This window comes from Nothoprocta perdicaria, unplaced genomic scaffold (genome assembly GCF_003342845.1).
Source record: "Nothoprocta perdicaria isolate Ctin4 unplaced genomic scaffold, notPer1 scaffold_382, whole genome shotgun sequence".
Classification (NCBI taxonomy): domain Eukaryota; kingdom Metazoa; phylum Chordata; class Aves; order Tinamiformes; family Tinamidae; genus Nothoprocta; species Nothoprocta perdicaria.
Genome location: NW_020455624.1, coordinates 152,502 through 179,132, shown reverse-complemented (window position 1 = coordinate 179,132; position 26,631 = coordinate 152,502). Strand labels below are relative to the sequence as shown.

The window sequence follows — 26,631 nt, the reverse complement described above, 5'->3', positions numbered from 1 at the left end:
AACCTCAGAGTGTTGTTAAGCTTTAGTCAGGTGAGCATCTTGGGAGCAACAGTTGAATTGGTGCTATGCATTCTGCCAGCTAAAAAATAAATAAAATGGCAAAGTGAGCAAGTTTAAAAGCACTGTATCGTATCCATCAGCAGTGCAGGAGGTGGAATGTGGGAAGATGTGTGCTACCACCTTCACGTTAGAGCTGCTTCCTCCTCCCCTACTTGTTACCTAGAAGCCCCAGTCATGTAAAAGAAGACCAGTCTTAAGAAGAAATTAGAGGAAAAGAGCAAGAAAATAAAGAAAGAAAAAAAGGGTTTGTTTTTTGTTTATTTCTAACTGATTTTCACACTATTAAGTTTTCTGTCACCAAGGGCAGGTCACATGCTTAAAGTTGGAACTGTAAACACTTGGGAAACATTTTTACTGGTTAAAGCAAACCTACATCTCAGAACTAGCACTGCCATTATCCAAAAATAGAAAACAAGATTTCTTTTGCCTGCAGCTTTAATAGAAGCCAGGTGTTACTTGACTTAAATCAACACTTAGATTTGGGTGCAAATTTAAACTGGCTCAGATAACAGAAAACATGAGGAAGAGGACAYGCATGATGCCAGAGCACTGTCCTCATTAGTGACACCTAACATGGTGTCACAGAACGGAAAACTAATGGGTGCTAAAAATAACTCTCTGTGACCACTATGGAAGTTCCGAATGAGCACTGTAGCTAGAAGTATTTTACTAAAAAATGTTTTGAACCCAGGCTGTGTAGTGGCACACCTAGAGGTACMTTTCCTATGAGAAACAGAACAAGTGATAAGTTAACTGAAAGCCCTTTCCAAATGCACAAATCTTATCTTTTCAGGTGCTGCTTGAGGCCTTTGGCTTTTCATAGTGTGGCTGGGAAATGAGAGCACCCTGCTCTGGCTGTTGCCTTCCCTAACTGGGTCCTCATGAGTGAGCCCATGGTTTGCTTTAGTTATGCGAATGTAACTGAAACAAACTGAAAATGAGCCCATTTCTGAATCCATTCCTCACATCATGAGAGCAGCGGCTAGTGCTGTTTACACACAGTGTTGAACATTTCTTTGAGTACTTGCTGCAAACAGCAGCTTCTTTTGCTGTTTCCTTTACCTCGGCTGCTCTGATCATGTGCTGTAACAGACACAATCCTGAGCTCTGACTGATGTGCTGTAACAGACACAATCCTGAGCTCTGACTGACATTTTGTCCTAACCTTTGCACATTTTTACTAGTAATGTGGCCATGTTCCACGTGTTGTTACCAGCTGAAAATTTCTGTTTGAAAGTCAGCCCTCAGCAAAGCTGGCCTTTACCACTCTAACCCAGCTTCTAAGRTTACAAAAATTGATTAGGCCTTACACAATGAAAGGCCTTTTCTCCAGCAACCTTCTCTCCTTTTCGGAGTCCCGTTAACTAAGGTTCACAAGCCACTTCGAAGCCCATTGCCAAAAGGCCTTGGAGAAGTTCAAATGCTTTTGCGCAGCACATGTCAGATGCCCATACAGAATTTCCTCAAAGATCACTAGCAAGGGGAGAACCTGGCAGGGCAGAAAACAACAAGCACTGCAAAGAGACAGTTTCAGTTCTTGCTATACCAGAGATGGTTACAAGGCTTTCTACTGAATTACGCCATGGACTGCTCATAGTCATTAGTACCATTTAATTTTGCATGATTAATGAGATTTCCTTTCTTCAGAAGTACTAGAAACATTAAACTCCAAATAAGGTTCTGGCATCCAAAAAGAGTTTTGTCATTTACAAGTAAAAAAGCCTGTTTCTCCAAATACATTTATTTAGAAGAGCATAGATTTAAGAACAAATCAAAAATAGGAAGCAAATTTTTGCAGAGCTTCAGCAGGGTTTTGCACATCTACTCATGGCAAAGATTAGTTTAGTTTTAACTCTACCAAACTATTTAATATGCATTCAAGAATGAAGACATCTTGACCCCCTTCCTAGGGATCCTTTAAAAGCTTTAATTTCTCCAGGAAAACACTGACTTTCTCCTAGACCAGGCACCCCATTAACAGCAGGCTCTAAGCATACATATTGCATGCGGCTTACCTGAGGTAACACAAGCAGCCAGAGCCAGTCACAGCCAGGCAGACATTGCTCCAACACTGAAGAACCCCATTCAGGGCAGAAACACGCCTCCAACTTGCATCTTCATCACTATCCTTAAGCAAAACAATTTCCCTGTGTGCCCTCTGTGTCTGGATACATCTGCTACTAAAGTAGGCAAAAGCTGTGATGTGTGTGTGTGTATATATATATATATATTCTTCCCCTCTTCTCTCTTCCTTGTTTTTGGAAAATCTTCAATTTATGCTGTGTGTTGTGATTACATACACTAGACAGCAGTGCAGAGAGAAGCTGGAGGGGTCAGAGGGAGCATCAAGATTCTGCTCTGTGAGGAGCAGGAAGCCCCTGTCACAGGAGCTCAGCTAGCAGAGAGAAGGGGTATTTTCCCAGGCTTTCAGGGCTCCTCTGTCAATGTCAAATTGCAGCCTCTCTTCCTGAAAAGATAAGAGTATAGGTGTGAGGTTGGAGAGAGCACTGAGGAGAGTCCCTTTTCTCCTTTCTCTCGCAGAAACAAGAATCTAGTTAGGTTTTTTGAAAAAATGAAAAAACAGAGAAAAAGTAGTTCCATAAATACATTTTTACAGTAGTAACTCTAGGTGCTGCTTCAGTAGTGGACAGATATAGCACTGCTCTCCTTGTCCGCAAATCCTTCTCACTTGTCAGTGTTTCAGGGAGTACACTGCTAAGGTGAAGCTGAGGAGGGCCATGGAAGCATCCAGAAGCTCTCCTGAACAAAGTGTGATTAATATCAATCCTAACACAAGTAATTCTGCCCCACCACAGTCACAGAATCACAGAATCTTCAAGGTTGGAAGGGACCTCTAGAGATCACGTAGTCCAACCCCCCTRCTCCAGCAGGGACACCCAGAGCACGGGGCACAGGGCGGCATCCAGGCGGGTTTGGAAGATCTCCAGAGAAGGAGATCTGCCCAGATCCCTGGGCAGCCTGTTCCAGAGCTCTGTCACCCTCACAGTGAAGAAGTTCTTCCTCACATGGAGATAGAACTTCATGTGTTTCAGCTTGCACCCATTACCCCTTGTCCTATCACTGGCCACCACTGAGAAAAGCTTGTCCCCTCCTCCCTACAATCTCCCTTCAAGAATTTATACATGTTAATCAGATTCCCTCTCAGCCTTCTCCAAGCTAAACACGCCCAACTCAGTCTCTCCTCATATGAGAGATGTTCCAGTCCCTTAATCATCTTGGTTGCTCTTCTCTGGACCCTCTCTAGGAGCTCCATGCCCCTCTTATACTGGGGAGCCCAGAACTGCACACAATATTCCAGGTGTGGCCTCACCAGAGCTCAGACAGTCTTCTCATGTCTTGAGCAAGCACGTACATACCACAGTGCAGTGGCAGTCCTACTGCTCAGCATGTTGGAGAAATGCCTCCTCTTTGCTTGGTATAAATCAGAATATATTTTACAGGACTAGTGTGTAAGGCATAAATAATCTAATAAGCTAAATAATCAATGCAGATTAAATAATAGTCTAAAATAACATTCCCAGTGACGTGGCTTTTAGCTAGCTACTAGGAAAGGTACCAGCTTGCCTACACTGAGGAAAGCCCAGATCAGACTTGCTGGCAGAGCACAAGTCAGTGACTGCAGGAGTTGTCTACAGACATGCTTGGGGCTCTGGAGGAAGCAGCATTAAAAAAAAATGCTAGTGTCTTTTCCTGCCAGCATCCATACTTCAAAACCACAGTCACTCGTCAGACTAGGACTGTACATCAACAGAGCTGTTAGCTCAGAAGGCCCTGCTGTGCTAAACCTGCTGTTATTCTAGGAATGTATCCACTTTCTCCAGTCCTGTGGTACGTCACCTGAGAATAAGGAAATATTGTGATCTGCCATAAAATCTGCAGCTGTGGTCATCAGTTTCCAGAGCGACAACAATCTGCTTCCTGGGCGCATGTGGGAGGACAGGAGCAAGAAGAGGGTTGAAACTTGCAGGAATGAGGCTGGAGGTCAAACATGCGCTAATGAATTTGAGAACATGTTGAAGGCCTGAATTTCAGAGGTGATCAAAGAAGGGCCACATGGTGCTACTTAGCTTCAGGATACAGGCAGCCAACCAATCATCTCCACAGCCAGCTGCACAGCCAGCTGCTGCACAAGCACTAAACACAGTTGAAGACCTAGAAAGCCTAAGATAAGACCTAGAAATAAGAAATAAGAAATAAGACCTAGAAAAAAAGATACCCACTTGCATGTGAGATACCTGTTCTCCCCCTGTCTCCCCCACTCCCCACCTTGCAATCTCCCTCCCCAGCCATGGGCCATTCCTTTCAAAACACTCAGCTCTTTTCCTGCCTGTGACACGAGGGTGAACGCACAGCTCATCTATTTTAACCAAGGGAACACAGTTGGAGAAGAAAAGCAGCAGCTTCTTTCCTGACTTAGTTTCACTGCTGCAGGTGTGACACAGCTGCAGTGAGACCCACTCCTGTGCAGGCAGACAGATTGGAGAGGGAAAGCACTTTCCCCAGCTCCTAGGTAGGAGAGCTAAAATCTCCTAAAAGATACTGGTCTCCGCATTAGTTGCACAATTTTTACTCACTTTTCTTCCTGATGTTGACTCCTAAGGGTGCCAAAGTTCTGGAAAAAGCCAGTGCAACCCATTTAACCTCAGCCCAGTAGCGAGGGAAGACTTCATTAACCAGCACAATGCTTCCTCCATCCTTTTCTTTTCCTGCATTATCAGAGTGGGTGACCAAAGATGGTGCCTCTTTGTTTAAAAGTGCCGGTCGTTTCAAGCTAAGGTCATGCATGCCCTTTTGCTTGCTGAATCGACTGTTAATCCAACTAACTGTTAGTCTTCAGAATTTCCAAAAGTGCTGTTTTCTTTAATATGTTGCTTAAATCTCAATCTCCGCAGAAATACCAACAGGAAAAAGCATATGTGATTCCGTGACCTGGAGGCTTTGGGAGCAGTGAGGAAAAGGTTTCAAGTAAAGTTTTGCACCTTGCTTTTTGTTACTTTAATCTTGATGTTTCTAATTTTGAGAATAACATTTTTTTTTCAGTGAATCAGGGCAAAATGTTATCATTTTAACAGTGACGGCAGCAAATCAGTCCTCGTGGTGCTCGCTGCCTGAAGGCCTGTATGTACATATACATGCACAAACACTTCCGTGTATACACCCCAACCCTGCATTTGGTGACACCCTGTATTTGGTGACAGCTGGGTAACATCAAAACAATAGTTTTATTCCTTTTTCTTTACCAGTTTGAATTTCAGTATCAGTACATATGTAAGGGACTCTCCAACTGGGTTCCAGATCCTGCTTTGGGACAGCAGGTTTCCACCCAGCCCTGGTATTTCATACCAACACTCCCGTCCTCACGTGCTACAGCTTTGCACTTCAGACTTTGAGAAAGCCACCCTGCTGGTTCCCCTTCCAGCCCAGGCATCCTCCACTCTTCTCTAATGTCAAGGGAAGATCTTGAACTTCCCTGAAACCTTAGTGCTTTGCCAGGAGCACCTGGACTCTACACGTGACAGTTAATTAATTCCCTGACAGAGCAGCTGTACTGCCCTGCTCTCTCCAGGCCAGTCATAGTTTCAAGCACTACCTTTAAAGGCTTCATCTTTAAAGTAGGAGTTGCTAGAAGGCAAGGCAAGGAAGCAGCATGTTGGACAGAACAGATGGAGGCACCTCTGCTCCCCCTCAATCCTCCTTTAAAGTCGGGCCTTTCAGGCTAGCAGTGGAAGATCAGTGCCATAGGAGAAAGTGGGGGAAGGAGAGGAGGAAGAAGAGGGATAAATTAGTAGGGAACAAAGTTTTGTCGTCCATCGGAACGTTCCCCTACAAAGTGCAAGGTGAACAAGGCAATTCCTGCCTCAGGGATGGTCCAAGTCAGACAGGTCAAGTTCAAAGGTAACTGGGAAGAGAAATGGGCTGGGCACACAACTTGCCAAGCACACAATTTCGGAGGCCAAGCACCAAGCCCTGGCAGGTCACCTGGTTCACAGATCATCACTTTCTAGCCATAAAATTTCAGCCTCTAAATGTGTATTTTATGCCTCACAACAACCCCTTTCTGTCAGTCTCATAGAGGACTGGAGATTTCTAAGGCCAGTGGTGGGGTGGGGAGTAGGAAGCACAAGACCTGCAACCTTCCTTCCTCATAAATCTTATTTCCATCCCCTAACTCCACCCAGAGGGAGAGCAGGAGCCCCATTTCATGAGATTCCCTGGTATGCAGCAGAGCTGCCAAACGGACAGGTTTTCTTTTAACCTGGTCCTGCTCAGTGGTGAAGAACCAGCTCTTCATCCAGGAAAGCAATCGAGAGCATCTCAACCGCTACCACTAAGGTCCAGGAGGGAGGAAGCTAGAAGCGGCTTGGCCTCTTGGAAACACCTCTCTGATTCTCAATTTGGTTTGCTTCCCTGCTAGAAAGATTCCCAAAAGGCCTTAAGAAGATGCAGATGCTCAAAAGCTCTACAAGGCCCTGGCATCTGGAATGGGATACGCAACTCAGATGATTCTTTGGTTCATCATCCCGTGAAATGCATTTTATTCAGAAGAAAGCACTTAAAATGCAACTAAGGCGGCTCCAACAAGCTAAAACAAAGGTGTTTTTGACACATGCATGTGGCTTTTAAATACATCCTGAAGATTTCACAGCCATGTACATTTACGCAAAAATAAAACTATAATGGCAGAAACCTAATTAATTTATACAGAGAACGACTGACATATTGTTAATCACCATAATGTGCCCTCAGAAAGGCACTTGCTCATGTGATCATAGGGCTAGAATTAAAAACAAAAAACCTCTGACCTAGCACCTGCACAGGAAAATCAGCACCAATGTACTTTTTTTTCCTATCTTCAATTGCTATTTTAAGGAACTGCAATTACAGAAAAGCACCATTTCAAAGGGTTTTGCCTACTGGAAAACTGCATGGCAAATGGAACGTGAACTTTCGATATGCTACAACTATCTCTGATTCAAACTCAGTCCAACTGAAGGAAGAGAAACAGTAATACTACTATTTACACAGATAAACTCCTGTTGGCATGTTGTCCTCTAATAGAAATGTTTCAAAGCAAGTTTCAACAAACCCACAAAAAGAGCCATGTCCTTTTTGTAACCTATAATTTTTAAATATAACATTTTATTGCTTAGATGGTTTGATACAGAACAACTTTTACTTTTATTTTGAATTTGGAAGTACTGTACAACTGAATAAAAAGAGGAATAAAAGTACCAAAACAAATGTGTGATTCTCTGTTCATGTGGCATAAACCAGTCTTGTACACAATTCGTAGCAGCAGTTTAAGTTCCCTTTAGAAAAATATGAATTCTACACATTTATTACTGTTTCCTGCATGGGATGAAATCACTAGGATTAAACTTCCTTCGTGGATAGAGAGCGGAGAGAAAGGAGACACATAGAGAAGAGAGAAAATTATGAATCATTCTGAAAATGGAATCAGACTGTCACATAGCCCCAGAAAGGTACTTCAGAATAGCCTCAAACAAGGTTCTCTCTTTTTTTCCTTTTTTTTTTTTTTTTTTTTTTTTTTTGCGCGCTTTCACAGTCAAGTGCTTAATGTAGTGATTGAATTATCTCAATGTTTAGTCCATTGCAACTCAGGCAAAAGAATTTCAGAAGATCCTTTTTTTTTGTTTTTTGTTTTTTTTTTTGTTTTTTGTAAAAGCCCTGAGAGAGGAAAAAATAAAAAGATTCAAACAAAAATTGTATAGAGACAAATTAGCTGAACATGCAAACTAAAGCCTAAGATTCACCCATAGTTTAAACACATTATAAATTTCACAGTTTAATATTGGGGGAGGAGGGGAAACAAAAAAAAAAAACCCAACAACAGCAACAGTTCTCAGTCAAACTCAACTAATAAAAATGTCAATAAAATGTGGCAAGACCTTATACTCTACTAGGATATAGATAAAGGCTAAATAAAGCTTTAAATCAATAGTGATTATTGCTAGCAGATGTCCCGGCAGGCTGCTGGGATTTAATTATTTGCTACATTGTTCTGCAGCATATAGTTTAGTAATGGCTTCTCCCCCACAGTATTGCGCGGTTTAGTGTGGAGAGTTGCAAAAACAAAATAAAATAAAATAAAGAAGAAAAAAATACCCCAAATAATAATAATAATTATTATTATAATTATAATAGTAATAACAATTTAAGGGATGTGTGAACTGGTTTTAATTAAGCAGAATGCACCTGGGTAGAGTTTTAAAAGAATCATTGGTTCTGATTTATTAATCTGTCCGGAGTTATCTATGTTTCTAAACTGGTTCATACATCCCTATTAAAAAAAAAATAAAAATCACATATACCTCAACCATTTTTTTCTCATTCTATTTGCAAGAATATTACTCAAGAACGTTTTTCTTCCTTTGAATTCTGGACAGTTAGATTTCAGCCTCCAGAAATTTTCGGAGAATTTTTTAATATAGATATAGATATATATAGATATATATTATATAATATAGAATGGGTTTGAGGCCCACTTCCTCCACGTCCGATGAAAGCAGGCAAAGCGGTTCTGCAGGGGCAGGGAGGGTCACAGTGCGGGCTGGGGGGGCTGAAGTGGTGGAATAGCACAGTGAGGCTCCGGCAACGCTAGTATGGCTCTGTCTGTCCCAGAGGTCATGACTGAAGGACAATCAACAAACAACAACAACAAAAAAAGACAACAAAAACAACGACAAAAAAAATGCTGTGCACTCCTAGAAATGCGCAGCTACAGTAGGATACATTTTGCTTAACCCCTGGAATATTGGTGGCTGGAGTGTCACCTGTTGCCGGCAACAGGAGCCATGTGGAGAAATTCCAGCTCCCAGCATTAAAGGGGTTAAATTATTGATATGAAATTTAGACACACACCTCAAGTCTTCAAGCATCAACCCCAAAATCTCAGGAAGATTTTTTTTTTTAATTTATTTTATTTATTTTTAACATGTCTTATATCTGTAGTTTTATTACCAGTAGTATTTTCTTGCTCCAGAACATGACAGTAGCAAGATCACGGTAAGGCTCGCATTTCTTTCTTGCTTGCTTTCAACTGGAAGACTGAATAACTTTGCTCTTTTAAGTAACACATGTCGTCACGGACGTGACTGCAACGAGATCGATACAGGGCTGGCAGCGCCTTTCTGACGCACGCGGAGGGTCCTGCCACGACTCCTCTCTCGCACACTTCTTCTCCTGGGCCCCCCTGCAACACACGCACACACTCGCACCCCAGCACGCGTGAGATGTTCCCCTGCACACGTGTGGTGATGACTTGCTGGCCTCCATTTGGCTCTCCGGTCAGAGGAAGGGGTCCACTTAAAGTACAGTAGAAGAGCTGCAACACAAGAAGAGGAGTTGGTGAAAGCTGAAGTCAAGAACCTTTAGAGAGGGGATCCAAGCTGTGTTATACATCTGCGTGGGCAAATATTGCCCATTGGTTTCTGCTGACTGCAGAGACAAGCGAACTGATGAATTTATAAAATAATAATAAAATAATAATAATAATATACTGAAGCAAATCAAACATATATAACAGCGGGTGCATAATTTCCATAGGTTACGTTGCTATGTAACTCTTCTCTGTATACACACTCAGTCCACGATGGCCAGAAAAAGCCCTTATAGCTAGAACATCATTTCTAATGCTGAAAAGTGGAAACGAGTATGAGGTCGAAACTCTTCGTGTTTCCTGCTTTTGGCTTGAACCACTTTGAACACCTTCAATTGCCACGTTGTTCATGCCTGGAACAGACTTAATGCTCCACCATGTGGCAAAGACAAGAACATCTACTGAGAGAAAAAAAAAATCAACATCCCCTCTGCATTTCCTCTGACAAATCTGTATGAAATTCACATAATTTTCTTCCAGTTATTGGCTGTGGTATCCAAGGGCCTCCCACCTCACTGCCCCCATTTCCAGCTCAGAGAACAAACACAGCGACTATCACAGATATACAAGAACAAGCTCACACACACCAATACAAAAGGTAACATTAATGCTTAAATGAAAACGGTCCTCTCCAAATAATTCATTAAAATATTAAAAAAAAATCATTTTTGAAAAAAAAAAAAATCTATGATACCAAAAGATCTAATAAAGTAGTAAGGCACTCAAATCAGTATATACTGTAGTCTCTTGCATTATTATACTGAAAGGCATATGGCACTGCATCCAGTCTGCCATACTCTCCCCACAGCTGTAAGGCTGCTCTCTTCCAAGACAGGACTCCCAAAGCCTTGCTCTGCTGCCGGCTGTGGTCCGTGTGCTGGGCCGGGTCCAACCCGCGAGCGAGTCACTCAACCCCCAGGAGCTGCGGCGCGCTGTCCGCGGGGGCCAGGATGTGATTCATGGGGGATTTCCTGTTGTGCATCTCCAGCAAGTCTTGAAAGAAACCCGGCGGCGTCTCGTGCTCGGAGCCACCTCGAGGTTCCTGCTCTTCCGAGGGCGCTTTCTGCGCGTTCTTGCTGGGCTCCGCGAGGCCGCCGACGGCCGGTCGCCCGCTCGGCCTCTCCTCGCGGCCGAGCGAGTCCTTGGCGGCGCCGCCCGGCGCCTCCTTCCGGCTCTGCGTGACAGACGGATGGCTACCAACGCCGGCGCCGGAGTCGCACTCATTCTCCGAGATGGGGTTAGTGCCGCTGTGGCTGGACTCGTTCTCGCTGTCTTCCCCACACCTCGAGTGGGTCTCCTCCTTGTCGCTCTCCTTCCCGTGGTTTCGAGCAGTTTTGACTTTCTGGTGTATGCGCTGGTGACGAACCAGGCTGTGCTTCAGAGTGAAGGTCCGTTCACACGTCTGACATTTGTACGGCCTCTCGCCTAGAAGAGAATTAAAATCAGAAGCCAGCTGTAAGTTCACAAAAGCGCTACTTCCTCATCTCAAGCAGAGTAAAGGGCTCTACACTTTGGAAATTCAGTTAYTTTATTAAACTTGGGTGTCCCATTTATGCAGTTTTTTAATTTCCAGACTACTGAAGCAGCTCACAGTATGCCAGGAAGTATACATAAAAATCCTAGGGTACAGATGAAAAGAACATAAGAACTAATTGTTTTGAGATTTCTACAATCCTGCTAGGACCCTACACTGAAGAGAAAGGAAGGCAGCAAGCCCCGGCTGCTTTCAGCATCCCACCTAATTTATTCAGCCAGTTTTCTGGAGGAAGTCTGCAGTCACCCCCTGGAGCTTAAGAGCATTTGCAAAGCTAGCTGTCTGTGTCTGTGCTGCTACAGCAGCTCTCCTATCAGCTCCCCAAGGGTGCTCCTCACTACTGCTCAGTCTCGGAAGGGCTTGAAATGCAATGATAACGACACTGTCCAGATACTCGGGGTCAGCAGCACTGAAAAAAGCAAACCAAGCAGCGTTCGAGAAAGCTGTTTCTCTCACATGCTGTTTCTCTCACATGCTGACAAAACAATTAAGTAGGAAACACACAGGCTACTTAGCAAAGTAGAAGGGAAGTTGCCAAGAATTACCCTTGATGGAGGAAAACACCATGTTCTTGTGAGGCAGAATTTCACTAGGTTTCAAAATGGAAACAAAGAGCCAGCCAAAGGATCCGCGTTTGTAAGGCACTGATGGGACAAGGTAGTTGTACTGATCAAGTAACAAACATCTGTCTTGGGATWTTATATACAAAGCTGTTCATGTTCTTCAGCCAGCTGATTTTTTTTTTCTTGGGACTTCTGATAAGAACTACATGTAAAAGCATCTTAAAAGCTCCATTAGCCTTCTTGAGAAATGATGCTCTCAGGAAGAAAAATCTTTGCCTTACTTTAAAACAACAAGACGTAGAGTAGCTGCAGGCATCCCGTGCTGTAACCAGCAGGCAGTGCTCTCATCTGAATGGCTTTTTGCACCTAAAATGCTGTAATAACTTCCCAAGCATCAGTTCACCAACAAACAAAGGAACCACTGCCCCATAGACAAAACTCCCCCAACCTCCCAAGCAAGCAAAGAATACACTTGGGCAATGCCCCAAGGCTGTATATGCCAGTGCTGCCCTATTGCCCTGATGAACTCTCTGAAGATCCCACCCCGTGTCATCTCAGGTTTCTGTTTGGAGCTACTAAAGATGGTTCAGTGGTGCAATTCCATCAAGATATTGCCCAGTGCCAATGAACACATGGATAAGATGTCTGGGGCTAATTCCTCAGTTACAGCAATGCTTTGGACTGTAAAAAGGCCTTAATATGGGAAGAAACGGCTGCACCAACAGGTTCTTGAAGAGACAGGTTTCGTGACCTCTCCCTCAGTTGGAAAGGCGACACAAGAGCATCCCACGACCAAGTTCCTGGGGAGCAGCCTGCTCCGTGAGAAGGAAAAACTTCTGCCCTGATGTCCAGAAACATATGGCACAATCTCTGTCCGTGCACTTTGTTGTGCCCCAAACAGTCCTCTTCTGAGGCAAGGTGTTCGTAAGCCTTGCCACAGGTATCTTTGAAAACAAAAACACACCACAACCACACAAATGCACCAAAAAAAAAAAAAAAAAAAAAAAAAAAAAAAAAAAAGCCCCAACAAATAAACAAACAACAAGAAAAAAAAACACAACAAACCTAAGCAATATTTCATTCAGACAGCATTTTGTCAATAAATATGTCTTAATGATTGGGAGGGAATAAGGGGAGAGAGTCAATCCACAGTATTGAGACAAAACCCTCTGAAAATGCTTTTAATTAAACAGAGAGGGATTCCTGGTATTTGCATTTCTTACATTTGAAGAAAACACTGACTCGGGTTCCTATTTAATACCACTATACACTGGGTTGGGACATCCTTCAGCATCAAGCCAGAAAGAGAAAAAACAGAAACACACTGATAAGACCTACATACCATAGCATACAATGAAAATATTTAAAACATGTAGCAGGGCAACCTCCAAAGGGATGTATTGGTACCATCTGAGGATAAAGCTCAATAGTTTAGATATGTGAATCTTCCCAAGGCTTTTGAATTACTATGAAAAGAGGCACAAGACTGGGACCAGTTCCTCATTTTATTTGTGGCTCAGCTCAGAATTTGACTCCTCAGTGTCAGAAGGAAACAAGTCAGAGAGGTCAGCACTTATGGTTCAGGTGGGCAAGAAAGCACTTCTTAAAACAGGCTTTGCTCTATTTATTAAGCAACATCTTCATTACAGTAGAAAATTGTTGTGCCTGAAGTTAATCATAAAGATATAGCCTTCAGCAGAGAGTACCACCAAAAACCATGACAGACCAAAATGTACCACTTCTCCCRTTTTACTTGTAGGTGAAATGCTTCACAGATGCATTGATAAGGATGAATAATTCACCTTCAATYTGGCTCATTAGCTTCATCTGCCTTGCTAAGAAAAATGAATTCACATAAAGCAATCTCACATATTTTGACTACACAATCAAATCATCAAAGAAGAATTTTACTATCTGTATTCCACTTTCTCTGTCCAGGTCTGAGTGAACAGCAGGATGCCAGTTCTAGCTTCGTCTTTCACTGAAATAGCAGGCCATGCAGCTCACTAGCACGTTACTGGTACCAGGCTTAGATAAGCAGACAAAAACAGACTCTCTCCCTCTTGGCTTTCACTGAGTGCTATCATATACAACCACGATTCTCTGCTGCTCAACAAAATACTGGGAAGAGGCAGAGTCATATACACATAACAAGAAGGGGGTGAGAAACGGGGCAGAACATCTCCYTACGGCACAGGCATCTCCTTACTTTCACTAACCTCCCAATTCTGTAGCAGGCATGGAGAAAACGGTTTGGGAGCTGAAGGTACAGTGGAGTTGACTATTCCTTCTCTCTCAACATGCTATAAATGCAGCATGGAGGATGAGAGAAGAGAAGGCACCGTAAGATACTTGTGGAAGTGACAAAATGTCTCCCACCTCAAGCACYAGCAGCAATTGTGCACCCACAGCAGATGTTTAAGATGTCTGGCAGCAGACCTGCCTGTAATCTGTTCCGCCCTGAATTCTCCTCTTACCTGTATGAGACCGCATGTGTCGTGTCAAATCTTGCAGAGACCAGAAACGCTTGTTGCACACGGTACAGACTTTCTTTCTTTTGTCTGCTTTTGCGGTACTCTTAGCCCCATCAGTCTTTGGTTTTTTGTCATCACTGCTCCTCTCAGTGGACTTTCTTTCTGTGCCTTCTCCTTCAGAGATGCTTTCACTCTCTTCATTCTCCTTTCCTGCTGCCTCACAGTCCACAGGAGACTCTACCACCTTCAAGTCCATTGGAGACTCTTCCTGATCAAGACCAGAGTCCTGCACTGGGGGAGCACCTGCATCATCCTGGATGCTTCTGCTTTCATCCTCACTGCTTCTTTCATCCTTTCTGTCCTCACGAGTGTGGGCCTTTTTGTGACGGCTAAGAGTGCCCGCAAACTTGAAGGTTTTGCCACAGACATCACAGGCATGCTTCTTTTCAGTTTGACAACTGCTGCCTGCACTCTGGTCACTCTCTGCCAGTTTGAAGTCCATTAATTTGCTGGCAAAATTGAGGTCAAGACTTTTATTACTTACAGAATCTTCCTCAGGGCCCTCTTCATATTCATTTGCTTTTTCGTCTGCATCCTCTTCTCCTGGGGGGGAGTCAGCCTTGTGCTCCTCCTTGGGGCTGCATTCACTCTCTGGTACTTCCTCTGTCTGTTCCTTCTCACAGGAGGTCAGATCCAACACTTCGTTTGCTGTCGCTAGTGTCTCTGCATCAGACTGGCTGTCTGCAAGCAAACAGAGAGAACCTTTCAGTGGGACACTCTCCACTAAGGCACAAGGGTCAGCACATCCCTCAAAAACACTTCACACGTACTCACGGGCATTGCCTCTGATCAAGGTCCCTCCCTGTTCTGCTATCTAGGGCCCAAGACATTAAGGCACAGTGAAAAATGATCAGAACACCAGAGAACTCCATTAGCAAGATCATTAAAAGTCTGTAATCATATGTCTTCTCTGCCAAAATACAGWTGCACTCTTGGGACAGACTCTTTAAGTGTAGTAGTTATCACTTTTACCAGAGAATACAAAATGCTGACACCAAAGAAGATGAGGTCACTGATATTAAAAATGTGCTGTTCCAAAGATACATGGACGTGTAYTGATATAGATGAAAGCAATATATATCTGCGCACTAATAAAGCTGGCTGAGAACCTGTAAGCAGACAGAAATATTCTTTCAAAGGGAACGTAAAGGCCTCGTGAACCAAACTGGTGCACAACAATAACAGAACACACAGTTAAAGAAATCCATCATATATGATATAAGCAGAAAAAAAAAAGATGCAGAAGTACGTTCACATGCAGGCCTTTGACACACACTATTTGATATCACATTACAGCCAAATTATAAGGCCAGAATGTAATATAATGCCTCTCTGTTCCACAATTTGTCCATCAAGCCAGCAAAAAATACCTAAGATGTCCATCTTAACCTCCTCCTCCTTGCTCTTATCAGTTTGCTGCATTAACATTGCTGAAGACATAACATGTGTTCAAAAAAATAAAACAGATAAAGCATTTAAGGCAAACAAAAGGGCAGAGCTGTACCTCTTCCAAGTTCTATACAAATAGTGCATGTGTAAATAGGAAATAAGCTGGGCTGGATCTAGAGTCTAAAGCTGACAACGAGGCATGGCATGTAACTGCATCCTCGGTGCCACTTTCCAGCACCCGTTCCAGGAGGCGAGCTTAGCAGGTCGTGCTTTCTGAAAGCTGAACCTTTCCTTGCTTTAAGCCCTCTCCCCCACAGCCTCCCTGCTGACAGCCAAAGCACTGCACGGCGCACAGGCATTTTTACATTCATCTGCGAGTCCAGTAGCTGCTTAGTAACTACGGGGATTTAGAAACCCTAGCAGGACTGTTCCTAGTTCTCCAGCTGACATCAGCGGCACAACATGTGCCTGTCTCAGAACTGCCTGGATTTCCTATTACAAGCCTTTCATAAGCAAGGGGTAATTACAGAAGATAAGAAGAGAGTTCTCAAATACTTAGTAGCTTGAAACTTACTCTCGCAACATAGCCTGCATTGACCCCATCTCCTTGCACAAGTGATTATACATGGTCATTAGAGAAATGTCAGAGCTAAACAGTGTTTCCCGCTATTGTGTACAGCTGCTTAAGAGAACTTAGGCCTCAATATATGTGTCTTTATTTATTTATTTTTTTTTTTTGGTGGGGGGGGGGGAGCCGGATGGAGGGGAGTGATGGGGAGAGGGGGAAGGAAAAGGGGAAGAAAGGTAAGTGACCTGCCAAAAAACCAAAAAGCATCTCAGCTTTTAATCAAAACAGATCAGCTTACAGAGACATTGAGTTGCACAAAAAGTTTTCCACAAAGTTCATTGCTCACCTAATTATCCACCCATTAAAGCACGCAACCGAGCCATAAGCTGTGTGCAATGCTAGAGAATTTGAGGACACAGGCTTCTGAAAGGAAAGGTCACCTGCAAGCGCCCCAGAAATTTGCATTTCAATTCTGTATTTTGATCCACTACTGATCTGTTTGATATCTTGAGGCAAAAATTAAAAGGTTTTTATAAGCATTTCTTTCTAGAAATCAAGCTGAAATGCCAAAGAAAAATGAACTAAGAGGAAGCACTGTGCTACAATTCAAAGAAACGCAAGATAGGCACATGTTCAAAATGGGACTCTCCCCAGAAAGGTACTTGGTCACACGCAGCTAGCAGCGTCTAGTGGCTGATGTTGTAGGTGAGGGAGCAGATTCAGAAGCCCAAATCCAGGTTTACCGATTATATCGGCAGATGAGGATCTTCCTCTGGATCTGTTTCTGCTAATCTCRTACCTCAGCCTAGCCTTTCGTGGCCAGGTCTGTTTATCCCCTTCGTTAGGTTTAATGAAAGCAAGCGGTTCCTGCTGGTGGGCTGGGAGCTGGCACTCACCCCCAGCAAGCTGGGTCTCAGCTCCCGGCCAGCTGGGCCATCCTGCCTTGGGAGAGATCAGGAATGCTGGGGCTGCTGCGTGCACGCGTGGGAGCAAGCGCACACCACACTGATCAAACGTGGGCAGCAAATGAAGGAAGGACGGGGAGCGGGGTGGTTCAGGAAGCAGGGCTGGGATTGACAATGTCCTCTGTTAGGATGCAGCGGAGTGAAGAGCATRGGGAGGCCGAGACGGAGGGAGCCCCTACCTCACTGTCTCCAGAGCGGTGTTTTGGGAGCTCTCTGCTGCCCATGTGCACGGCAGCAGATGCAGAATTTGTTGCCTTCTCAAACAGGAAGGGGTATAGCACAGGTACACCATTAGTGACACTCAAAGGAAACCATAACATCAACATCAACTTTTAAGTTCAAGATATATAGAAAGTACCTGCTCCGAATTATTTCCCCTTTCCATCTTACTTTTAAGTTTTCCTTATCCTTCTTCCAGTATTTCCAAAAGGTCATTTTTTCTATAGTTTACTCATCCTGTAATTAATCACACCCAATCTCTGTCCCGTTTTTACCTTCTGAATTTTCTCCCCACCATATCCTGCAGTCCCTTTTCAGTGGCTATTCTGTCCTTCAGTGGCTGACAACTATATTTTTTTCATGCAAGATCACACAACACAAATCCACCAGGTGCAAGCCCAATCCACCACCACATAAGGTAGTCAGCAAATAAATGACAACACCTTAACTAGCAGAAGTAAATGGATGGGGCTGACACCAAGGGAATGAACATGAAGTTTAACACAAGAGACATTCACGAAGGGCAAAGACCATTCGGGGCTACAGAGCACAGATATGCACCCACACATCTGCTTCCAAAACTAGCTCAACACTGCAGAATAAATAATTCAAAATTCAGATACAAAATTTAGGCAGGAACATGTTCAAAAGCGTACATGCCTGGATAAGTATCTTTCTTTCTTACCTGCACAAGCTAGACCTGCCTTTTTTCCCCCCTCCTTTTTAAGGAAGAGTTTCACAGGCCCCTCATGAAACTTCATGCCTATCACGAAGCGGCAGTTCCGACCAGTCGAGCCACTCTGTGGTTACCCCCAACCTGTGCAGTTGGTTTCCCAGCGGGAAGCAAGGCTGTCTGCTTTGCACAAAACCTGGCTACCTGGGGATGTGTGAGCAGCAACGCTGCTCTGTGGCAGGCAAACTGGAAGAGCAGCACGGGAGCAGGGACGGTGTGTGGGAAAGGCCACACCATATCCCATCTGGGATTCCTCACACACTGCAAGGGCACTGGAAACTCTTCTATCCAGCCCAGTGAAGTTCAGGCTTGCTCTGCCCTACTGCTTCTCCAGCGAAGCGGCGTATTCCCTGTAGCAATGGAAACTTGGCTGGCCACACAGCTCTGGCAAACTCGACCATACCCTACACACTGCGAGGAGGATTTGATTGAGCCGTCAGATAGGGGCAAATATCCCTCCAAACAGATCAAGCTCCACTCAGACCGGTAATTCCTGTTTCCAGAATTTATGGCCCCAGAATTTCACTAATTTACAAGGCAGAGGGAGCAACCACTTGCACCTAGGGGATGAGGAAGACCAGGCTCACGGGAAAGGCCTTCCTTTTCTTTCCCCTGTTTCTATCTTTCACTCATTAATATTGCAAAATGCTTTCCAACCTGTTTCTCATCCCACAAATATTTACACCTCAGGCAGACGGTTTTGATCCTAGAGAATATTCCAAAAAGTGCAATAGCACTTCCACAGGACAAGAGTAAAAAGCCCCTATGCMAAAGTCTCCTTTCTTTCCGTCCTCCCCAATCTTTTTCAGCCACTGTACCTCAGTTTAGGAGCTGCACACATACCCTTGTCACAGGTGTGTCTGTGACACGTCCCTGAAGTTTCACCAGCAAGAGTGAGAAGGTGACACTGTTTGATGGCGTCACGTCTGACAACAGMTTTGACACAAGAATCAAAGTACATACAGAGAGGAACCGTAACAGAGAGCAGAGACAATCATGAATCTAAGGACACAAGAAGAAAGGCAACACATAAAAAAAAATGAATGAAGCTCAGCTGCTGCCTCAAACATCTGGGAAAAAAATGAACTTCTCAGGAGAGATATTCATAAGCAAAACCTCAAGGTCTCCATCTTATAATGCAAAACCTTTTTCTCCTGCATGAAAGAAACCACTATATAGTTGAAGCCAAAATCATTTTTCCTCCAAACTGTGGAAAGAAAAGTCTATTTTGCTGAAGACTATTTACAATTCAAGTTGCAGCTTTCAGTCATCCTGGTCAGAACATCCTTCTTCATCTTTCAAAGGGAGCAAGGTGGTCCAAAAAAAAAACCAAAACAAACTTTCAGATAAACGAACAGATACAGATCAAGGCAGGGAGACTGCTTATTTGATTCTGTTTTGGGTTTGGTATTTTTTTCTTTTTTATGGAATTGAGATGGAATAGAGACCAGAGCTTGAGATKTTAAAAGTTATTACATAAAATATTATGGTGTAGTGGAAATTATTTTTTAACTTTAAAGCAAGTGTTTATTGCCAAACATTCCTGAAATTCCAAGAGAAGTGTTAGAAAAACCATCAAGTAAATTATTTTCCAAACTGGCACATATAGAGCACTGAAAATGAGTGCTGTAGTAACGGTTGACACTATCACCTGGACGAGCTAAATATTTAATATTTTCCTTGCATTCACTGAAATAACCCCAGCTATTCTCATGTTTTACAACAGGTGCACCCTCCACTAGGTGGTAGCATTCTAGTAATTTTGTACCCTTTTCAACCACTCATACAATGAATAGCTTCTACTTCCACCCACAACTTGGAGAACATCTTTCCAACTTGCAGAGGTAGCTCACAAAAAGTGTGTTATTTTTGTCTGTTTTATAAACACACTAAATAACACTAAATTCAGCCACCTTTATTATATCAAACACAAAGTTAGATATATAACTGGTTCATGTTAATGGGGCTTCAGTTGTGTCTGCAAGACTCTGAAATAAGAAATCTGGAGAAAAAGGAGAAATAAAAATACAACTCTGGAAAGTGAAAAGAGTTATTAATCTAAACAGCGAGTTAAAACTGAAGCCCAGAGGGGTGATACCACACTGTTTGTCTCTGACAGAGGTTCTGGTCCTCCGGTACTCAGCTCCCTGACACAAACAAAGCCATTAAGGATTAGATCTGAGCTAGTGGAAATGTGCATTTGAGCTGGGGTGTAAAAAAAATCCMAACACTGTCAACCTACGGTGAATCGCAGCATTATGTATCAAAGAAAGCAGTTTTACGCTTCCTTTACACACAGCAGGCAATATACTCAGCAAGCTGCACATCTACCTAGTATTTTCTAAACAACAGTTGTAGCTGTTTGTTCAAAGCTCTTCCGTTTGCCCTAACGGGGAGCAGCTCTTACCTTCCTGGGAGCCGTGGCTCGGAAGTCGCTATTAAACTTTGCCTGACGGAGAAAACACAGATTTGAGCCCTTTGTCCTCTAGGAAACAACCACAAATGTAGTTCAGAGGTGCAGGCTGCAAGAACAGTTTGAAAAAACAGAAAGTCCTCCACTATAATCAGGGCTCACATGATTTCTGGACGGATCACAGGGTGGCAGATTTCTAGAGCAAAGAGGAATTCTGCTAAACGCTAATCGGAAAATTCACTGTTAAGCATACTTACTTTGTAAATATTTGCCTAGCTAGCACAGAGCAGCCATTTCTGATTCTTTCAYGTTAGGGGCAAGCCTCTTTAGGGAAGGGATCTCTCCTTAGGAAAGTGCCACCCGGCATTACGTAACAGATAATCCCTTACCCCATTCCCATCCCACAGCTCTCCTCCCTCAGCTACATTTCGCTGCAAGAAAGCGGCATTCAGAAAGGCCTGAGGAGACAAAGGCAGAGTTGCCTTAATGTGAYGAAAGTGGGCGACTCATTAAGCTGCTCCACGGCTTGTTTCCAGTCGTCCCCTCYGGCACCAGCCTCCAGCTGCTGCTGGAGTCCTCCCCTTCCGGGGCAGACCACCTCTATTTATTTCAGGTACATTTGTCAGATCGCTTGCTCTTTTTTGCTCCATGAAGCAAGGACACGCACAGGCCCCATCACTTATGCAGGCTCCTTGTCCCTGAATCCTATTCAAAACCACCATCCTGTTTTTTGTTTTGTTTTAAAACAAGACCAAAAGAAACCCTCTATAAACTTGTTCCCAATGACACTCTATTGAATTGCACTTCCCGTCTTACACCTCATCTTAAAGCTTTCCTCTTTGCTCAGTTTATGGTTGACCAAACACCATCCAAGCATCCCCCTTCATGCCCTTTACTTTCAGGATACAGTGAAATCTGGACTATTATTCGCTTCCAAGGGCAGCTCCTGCAAGGACTCTGTGTGTAAGCCTCAACCACGCTATTCACCCACCTTTTAAAACCATCACTAAAAGAGAAATGACCCCATTTTAAGCTGAACCACAGTTTCAAGTTGCAGTTTACTTCCACTGATTTGGAAATGCGTTTTTCTTGGACGATGTGGGGAGACCGTAAGTCCAAAGTCATTGAATGATTCTGGACTGTGATAAAACACTAGTTGGCAAAGCCTGTTAAAAAACCCTAAGCTCTGCTTTAAAAAGCACATGGTAAATGTATCAGTATAAGGTCTAGGTTCCTTCCTCACTTTATGAGGATCCTGCTTGGAGACACAAAGCATCTGAGAGCAAAGCCAATTTCAACAGCATCTGTCCCTCAGCGCTCCCAGGAGATGGTGCCAGCGCCGCACCTCAGCTGCATCAACACGCTCCTGTAGGCCCATCCCGCCAGCCAGATCCGGGAACCATCTAGCGAGCACAGGCCTCCCCTTTGCCCTTGTTGTGCTTTGGGCTGCCGGGTCACTTACAACTGTGTGGATGAGCAGCTGGGAAACAGGTTGAGCTGGTGGAGCCAWGGAGTGCTGCCTGTTGTCCAACCGTGGCCCTCGGCTCTGTCTGCTGGGGGCAGGTCCAACCACCTTGACCAGCCTGCCGTGCTGAAAGCAAGTGCTAAGGACAGTGCTCATGTCCCAACAAAACCCTACTGGTCCTCCGTGTCACGCCAGGGCTCTCCTGAGCAGCTTTGCAGCCGCCTTCCTCCTCAGCCTGCTGCTTAGCCGAGCTGCGCCGCAGCCCCTCCGGCCGCGAAGGGAGCTTGCAGTAACTCTGACGAGGGCGTTTTTGTTTCACCCTGTTGCAAGAGCTGAGCAAGACGAGCATACTCACAGTCCTTTCCACACACTTTTGTTCTGCAAAGGGGGATCATGTTATAACATGAGTCTTCTTCTTGCGTGCTGCAACCATCTGTTGTCTGCATAGGCAGGATCATCCCACGTGACACCCAGACACCGTGCTAAAGCCCAGCTAAGGACGTAAAGGCTGTTAATGTGGTAACGAGACAGCCTTGTCTCATCACGATAGGCAAGACAAATCGTGTCACAACACGTCTGCAGCACGGCAGACTTTAATGCTGGACTGAGACTTGTATTACTGCATCTGAATCACCCCAGTGCATCCTGCGGGAGGCCACGAAGACAGCACATTCCCAAAGAAATGGAAGCTTAAAAATACTAAAGGAAGGAGCTTGTGCATACTTTCATGTAGCCTGATCAGCTGTTACACTGAGACAACAACTGACTTGTAGCTAGGCTGGTGTGTACAGCCAAGTTCTCGCTGCTTTTAGAATCACAACTTCAACGAGCCTTTCATGAGACGCACTCGAACTGACACAGCTCGGTCTGTCTTCCTCCCCTCGAGGTGTGAGCGCCTCACAACAACAGCTCCCTTGTGCAAACACCCTCCCGGCAAGGGACATGTGCAACCATCTGCTGAGCGCCCGCCTTAGGCCCAGTGCGTTTAGTCAGCACAAAGGAATACTGCATTCTGGTATTTGCCCCCRCTTCCAGGCCAGGCTGTCTCTTCTGACTAGCTGCCACTCTGAACGCTGCTTAATGTCCAAAATAAAACCTTGCAATGTCTGACAACAAACCTGCTTCTCTGCAAAACTCACAAAGTGTCAGTGGGCAAAGAGATGCCATGGGAGCTTCAGTGTAGCTAAATGCAAGACAAATGAAGATAAATCTAAAACATCTCCAGGAAAATCATCTAGATCACGTCTACGTGATGCTGAACTTGGAACAGGCAGTTCCAAAGCAGGCAAGAGATCTAGGAGCCAGYTACGAGAGCTCGCCGAGATCACTGGCTCAGCTTGCAGCAGCAGCCAAAATAGAGCCAAAAAAATGCCAGGCACCATCAGCAGARGTGCTGACAACAAGCAAAGGGGTGTCACTCTGCAGCTGTGTAAAGCCTCAGTGGGCCCTCATTTTAAGCTACGCATTATTTCTGATCTCAGGGGGGACCCTGGGGCGATGGAGATGGCAAACGGAAGGACAACCAAAGTGATCCAAGCTTGGAGTCGGAGGGGTAGCAGCCTTGGGAGGAGACACTAGACGGTTCAGGATCCTCATCCTGAGAGGAGAGGGCTAGGRAAGGCGAGCTGGGCCATGACCAAGGTTTATGGATCCTTGAGGCAGTAGAGAGGACACACACAGAACTGCTACTCGCCAAACCCTGTAATACTACAACAGAGAGGGACTCAGTTACAAGCAGTGGAGTGGTTTAAAATAGATTTTAAAGCGTATTTGTTTTATCTAGCATTTCAGGCTATGCTACTGCATAAAGTTCGCAATAGGTTATCACAAGCTCCTCAAAAACCACCTCCCCCCTGAGATGTGTATCAATCACAGGCACCAATTTGACACAAGTTCAGTCAAAGCGAGAGGGCCTGTCTGCAGCGTGATGCCGTGAGCCCTTCTCTCATTTTAGCCTTCCACAAGCTGGTGCTGTTTTAACTAACATCTGAGCCTACAGGAGGGATTCCCTGCCTCTTGCAAGTGCCAGAGACATCTCTGAGAGGTTGTGTTTCTAGCTCCTCATTTTCTTCCAGTGACAACAAAACTTCCAAAAAGTGTCAAGGCATTGCTTGGTGGAGGCTCACAGGCCACTTTCTATTCAGATACCTGSTAAGTCAACCATAATTTTATGGTTAAGAATCCTACTGCTTTCTACATTCCTATGTGCCTTCATTCACAATGTAAATATAAAACACAACTTCCCAAGCTAAGTAGAAATCCTTTTGCTTCACGACTGCCCAATTCTTTTACGCATTTCTCTTTAAGCATGCAAGGACAGGATTAGTTAGGGGCTTACTTACTAGAAACTCAATCTGAATCTCCACTTGCAATTTTCTCATATTTTCACACTTTAAAACTATCAACCAAATATTTGCCATGGAGACCAGTACTTCAAACAGATAAGACACTCTTCCCTCTGCATGTACATCCTGGTTGGAAGTCTCAAATCCAAAACAGAAATCTTGTTTACTCTACAAACTCCAAAACCCTGGCAACCCTACCCCACCGTGACAGCACTGCTCCCAAATGGGAGTCAGGCTACTTTCCAAAGCATCACTGTAAGGACACACACTTAAAAAACAAAAAACAAAAACCAAAAAGCAGTATTTTTGTGCCCCTCTGAATGAATGAATGGTAAATGGCTTCGATGAAAATATATCTGTGCTCATATATTGATTCATAACTGACCATAAAATTTGGTGAGCAACACAGCAGGATTATTTTAGGCTAGACACTTCATGGAAGCCAAACTGTGGAGGCAGTTCTTCTAACACAAAAGAGCATCTAAATACCCAGCATGTACAAACAACCATCCCTTAGTTAATATCCTTCCTATCACTGTTGTCCTACTGGAAATGTATTATTATCAGGTTAAGGACAAATAATAAAAAGCAAGTATGTTTTCTTTTTTTTTTSTTTTTACTTAAACAAAGATTATAAAACTCCTCTAGCCTTTTTACTTCTTTTTACACTGCTTGTGTCCTCCCATCAAAAGGGAACATACAGGCTCCTGGGTTAGACTTAACTATACTTATTTATTTTATTTATTTAGAGTTTTTTTGTAAAAACACAGAAATTAAGTTTATTTTGCATGTTAGGCAAGTCAATACATATCTTAAAAAAACAACAACAACCAAATTCCCAAAGTTCAACTGTTTAATCTCACTTCTACAGACAGTAATTCTGGATCAAACACGATCTGGCAGCATTTCTCTGAAAGTCTCTTTAAGTGATTTTCTGTGGATTTTCTCTATAGCGAGCTCATGTTATTTACCACTGGGATGAAAGCAGACCATTATTTTCATTTTTTGTTAACGCTACTCTGATGCACATGCTGTAAAAGCACAAGACCAACTGCATAATCTGCAGGACACGACCTGTTTGTTGCTCTTCACTTCGGGATGAGAATGAAATGAAGTTTATAGGAGGAGGAAAAAAAGGCAAAAAAAAAAAGGCAAAGAGAGTTAAACACAGAAGAATAAAATAAACAATAAAGACACCAAGAGAAGTAAAGGTATTAAAGAGAAGTGTCTGAGCATGTTCAAACACACACAGATGCAACATATAAAAAACAGCAATGCCAAATTCCCAGGGCCCCACTTACGAGCTTGGCAGGTATACGACTTTCTGGGACTCCCAGCCACCCTGTTCACACCAGTATATCTCTCCCTCTGCAAGCCAGGGAACAGCCATCAAGCAAAGGGAAATTGGGAGCTTTACTGTTTGGGCAACACAACTAAGAGGAGAGAGTTTATTTCCTGACTTGTTTTAAAAAGCAGAGCTTTCTAACACCTGCCCATCAAAAGGCAGCGGGAAGGAAAAGCGTGCAGCCCGATGGCTTTTCCACACCGTARATGTCTCTAGGAGAAACCCGACCGACCCACCCTGGACACAGACCCAACGGGCTGCTGCACCCCACAGCTGCCAACCTCCTCCCACACCGCCAACACAGCCCCACAGGGTGCTCCATCTGCACGCATCCCAGGGCTTGCCTTGGCACCACCTAAAGCTCCTCTGCTTTCCTATCTCACCCTTCCTCGTCCCCTCCAGGAAGTCTCATCTACCCCGAGGCCGCAGAGGTGCTGCTGTCAACTACTAATTTAGAAGCAGGGTGCATGCATCACCAAAAACGAGATGCCCCCAGGACAGGCAAGGCTTGCTGCGGGCTGGTTCTCCGGCACCAAGACTCCCTCGACACTGCCCTGATGGCAATCAGGAAGAGCTGGCTATTAGCCTTGCCAGGGAGCCACAACACGAACCTGAACTGCCTGCTGCAGTCACCGCAGCATCACCAAACCCCGTGTCTGTGCTGAGGCTCCAACCTGGCCACGGCTCCGGTTGCTCGTTTCCCGCCCCGGGCATTGCGGCGCAGGCTTTCCGAAAAGATGGAGTCTCCTTCCAAGCCCGGTGGCGGCAGAGGAGACAAGTTCTACTGGTCTAGCTTATGCCCGAGTGCGTTTTTTTCCTGTCTTCATGAAGGGTTTATCCCAGTGCTGCCACCTTGGAAGCCTGCCATGCACAAGCAGGTCAAACCCCTTGGTCCGGGCAAAGCCGCTCTCTATTGTTTCTGCCTCACCAACAGGCAGCTGCCTTCTTCTGTAGCCATGTATTTTTTTGGGGGGGTAGGGAGTTAGAAAACAACTGATCCGAAGAAAGAGCACTCCTTCACCATWGAAAGTAAACTGTATGCTTAACAAAACGAAATAACTTGGTTGGTACAGGCCA

General features: G+C 44.3%; 1 protein-coding gene across 1 annotated transcript in view; it reads right to left on the bottom strand.

The window, feature by feature from the left end:
• Window positions 1-9,095: 9,095 nt before the first annotated feature.
• RREB1 (ras responsive element binding protein 1) overlaps window positions 9,096-26,631 on the bottom strand; it is a 63,557-nt gene continuing 46,021 nt past the window's right edge. Inside the window, exons 9-10 of the mRNA XM_026044789.1 lie at window positions 14,056-14,793; window positions 9,096-10,906 (exon numbers count right to left, since the gene is read on the bottom strand). Coding sequence (XP_025900574.1) covers window positions 10,386-10,906; window positions 14,056-14,793 — 1,259 coding nt within the window. The 3' untranslated portion in view covers window positions 9,096-10,385. The remainder of the gene's footprint in view (window positions 10,907-14,055; window positions 14,794-26,631) is intronic.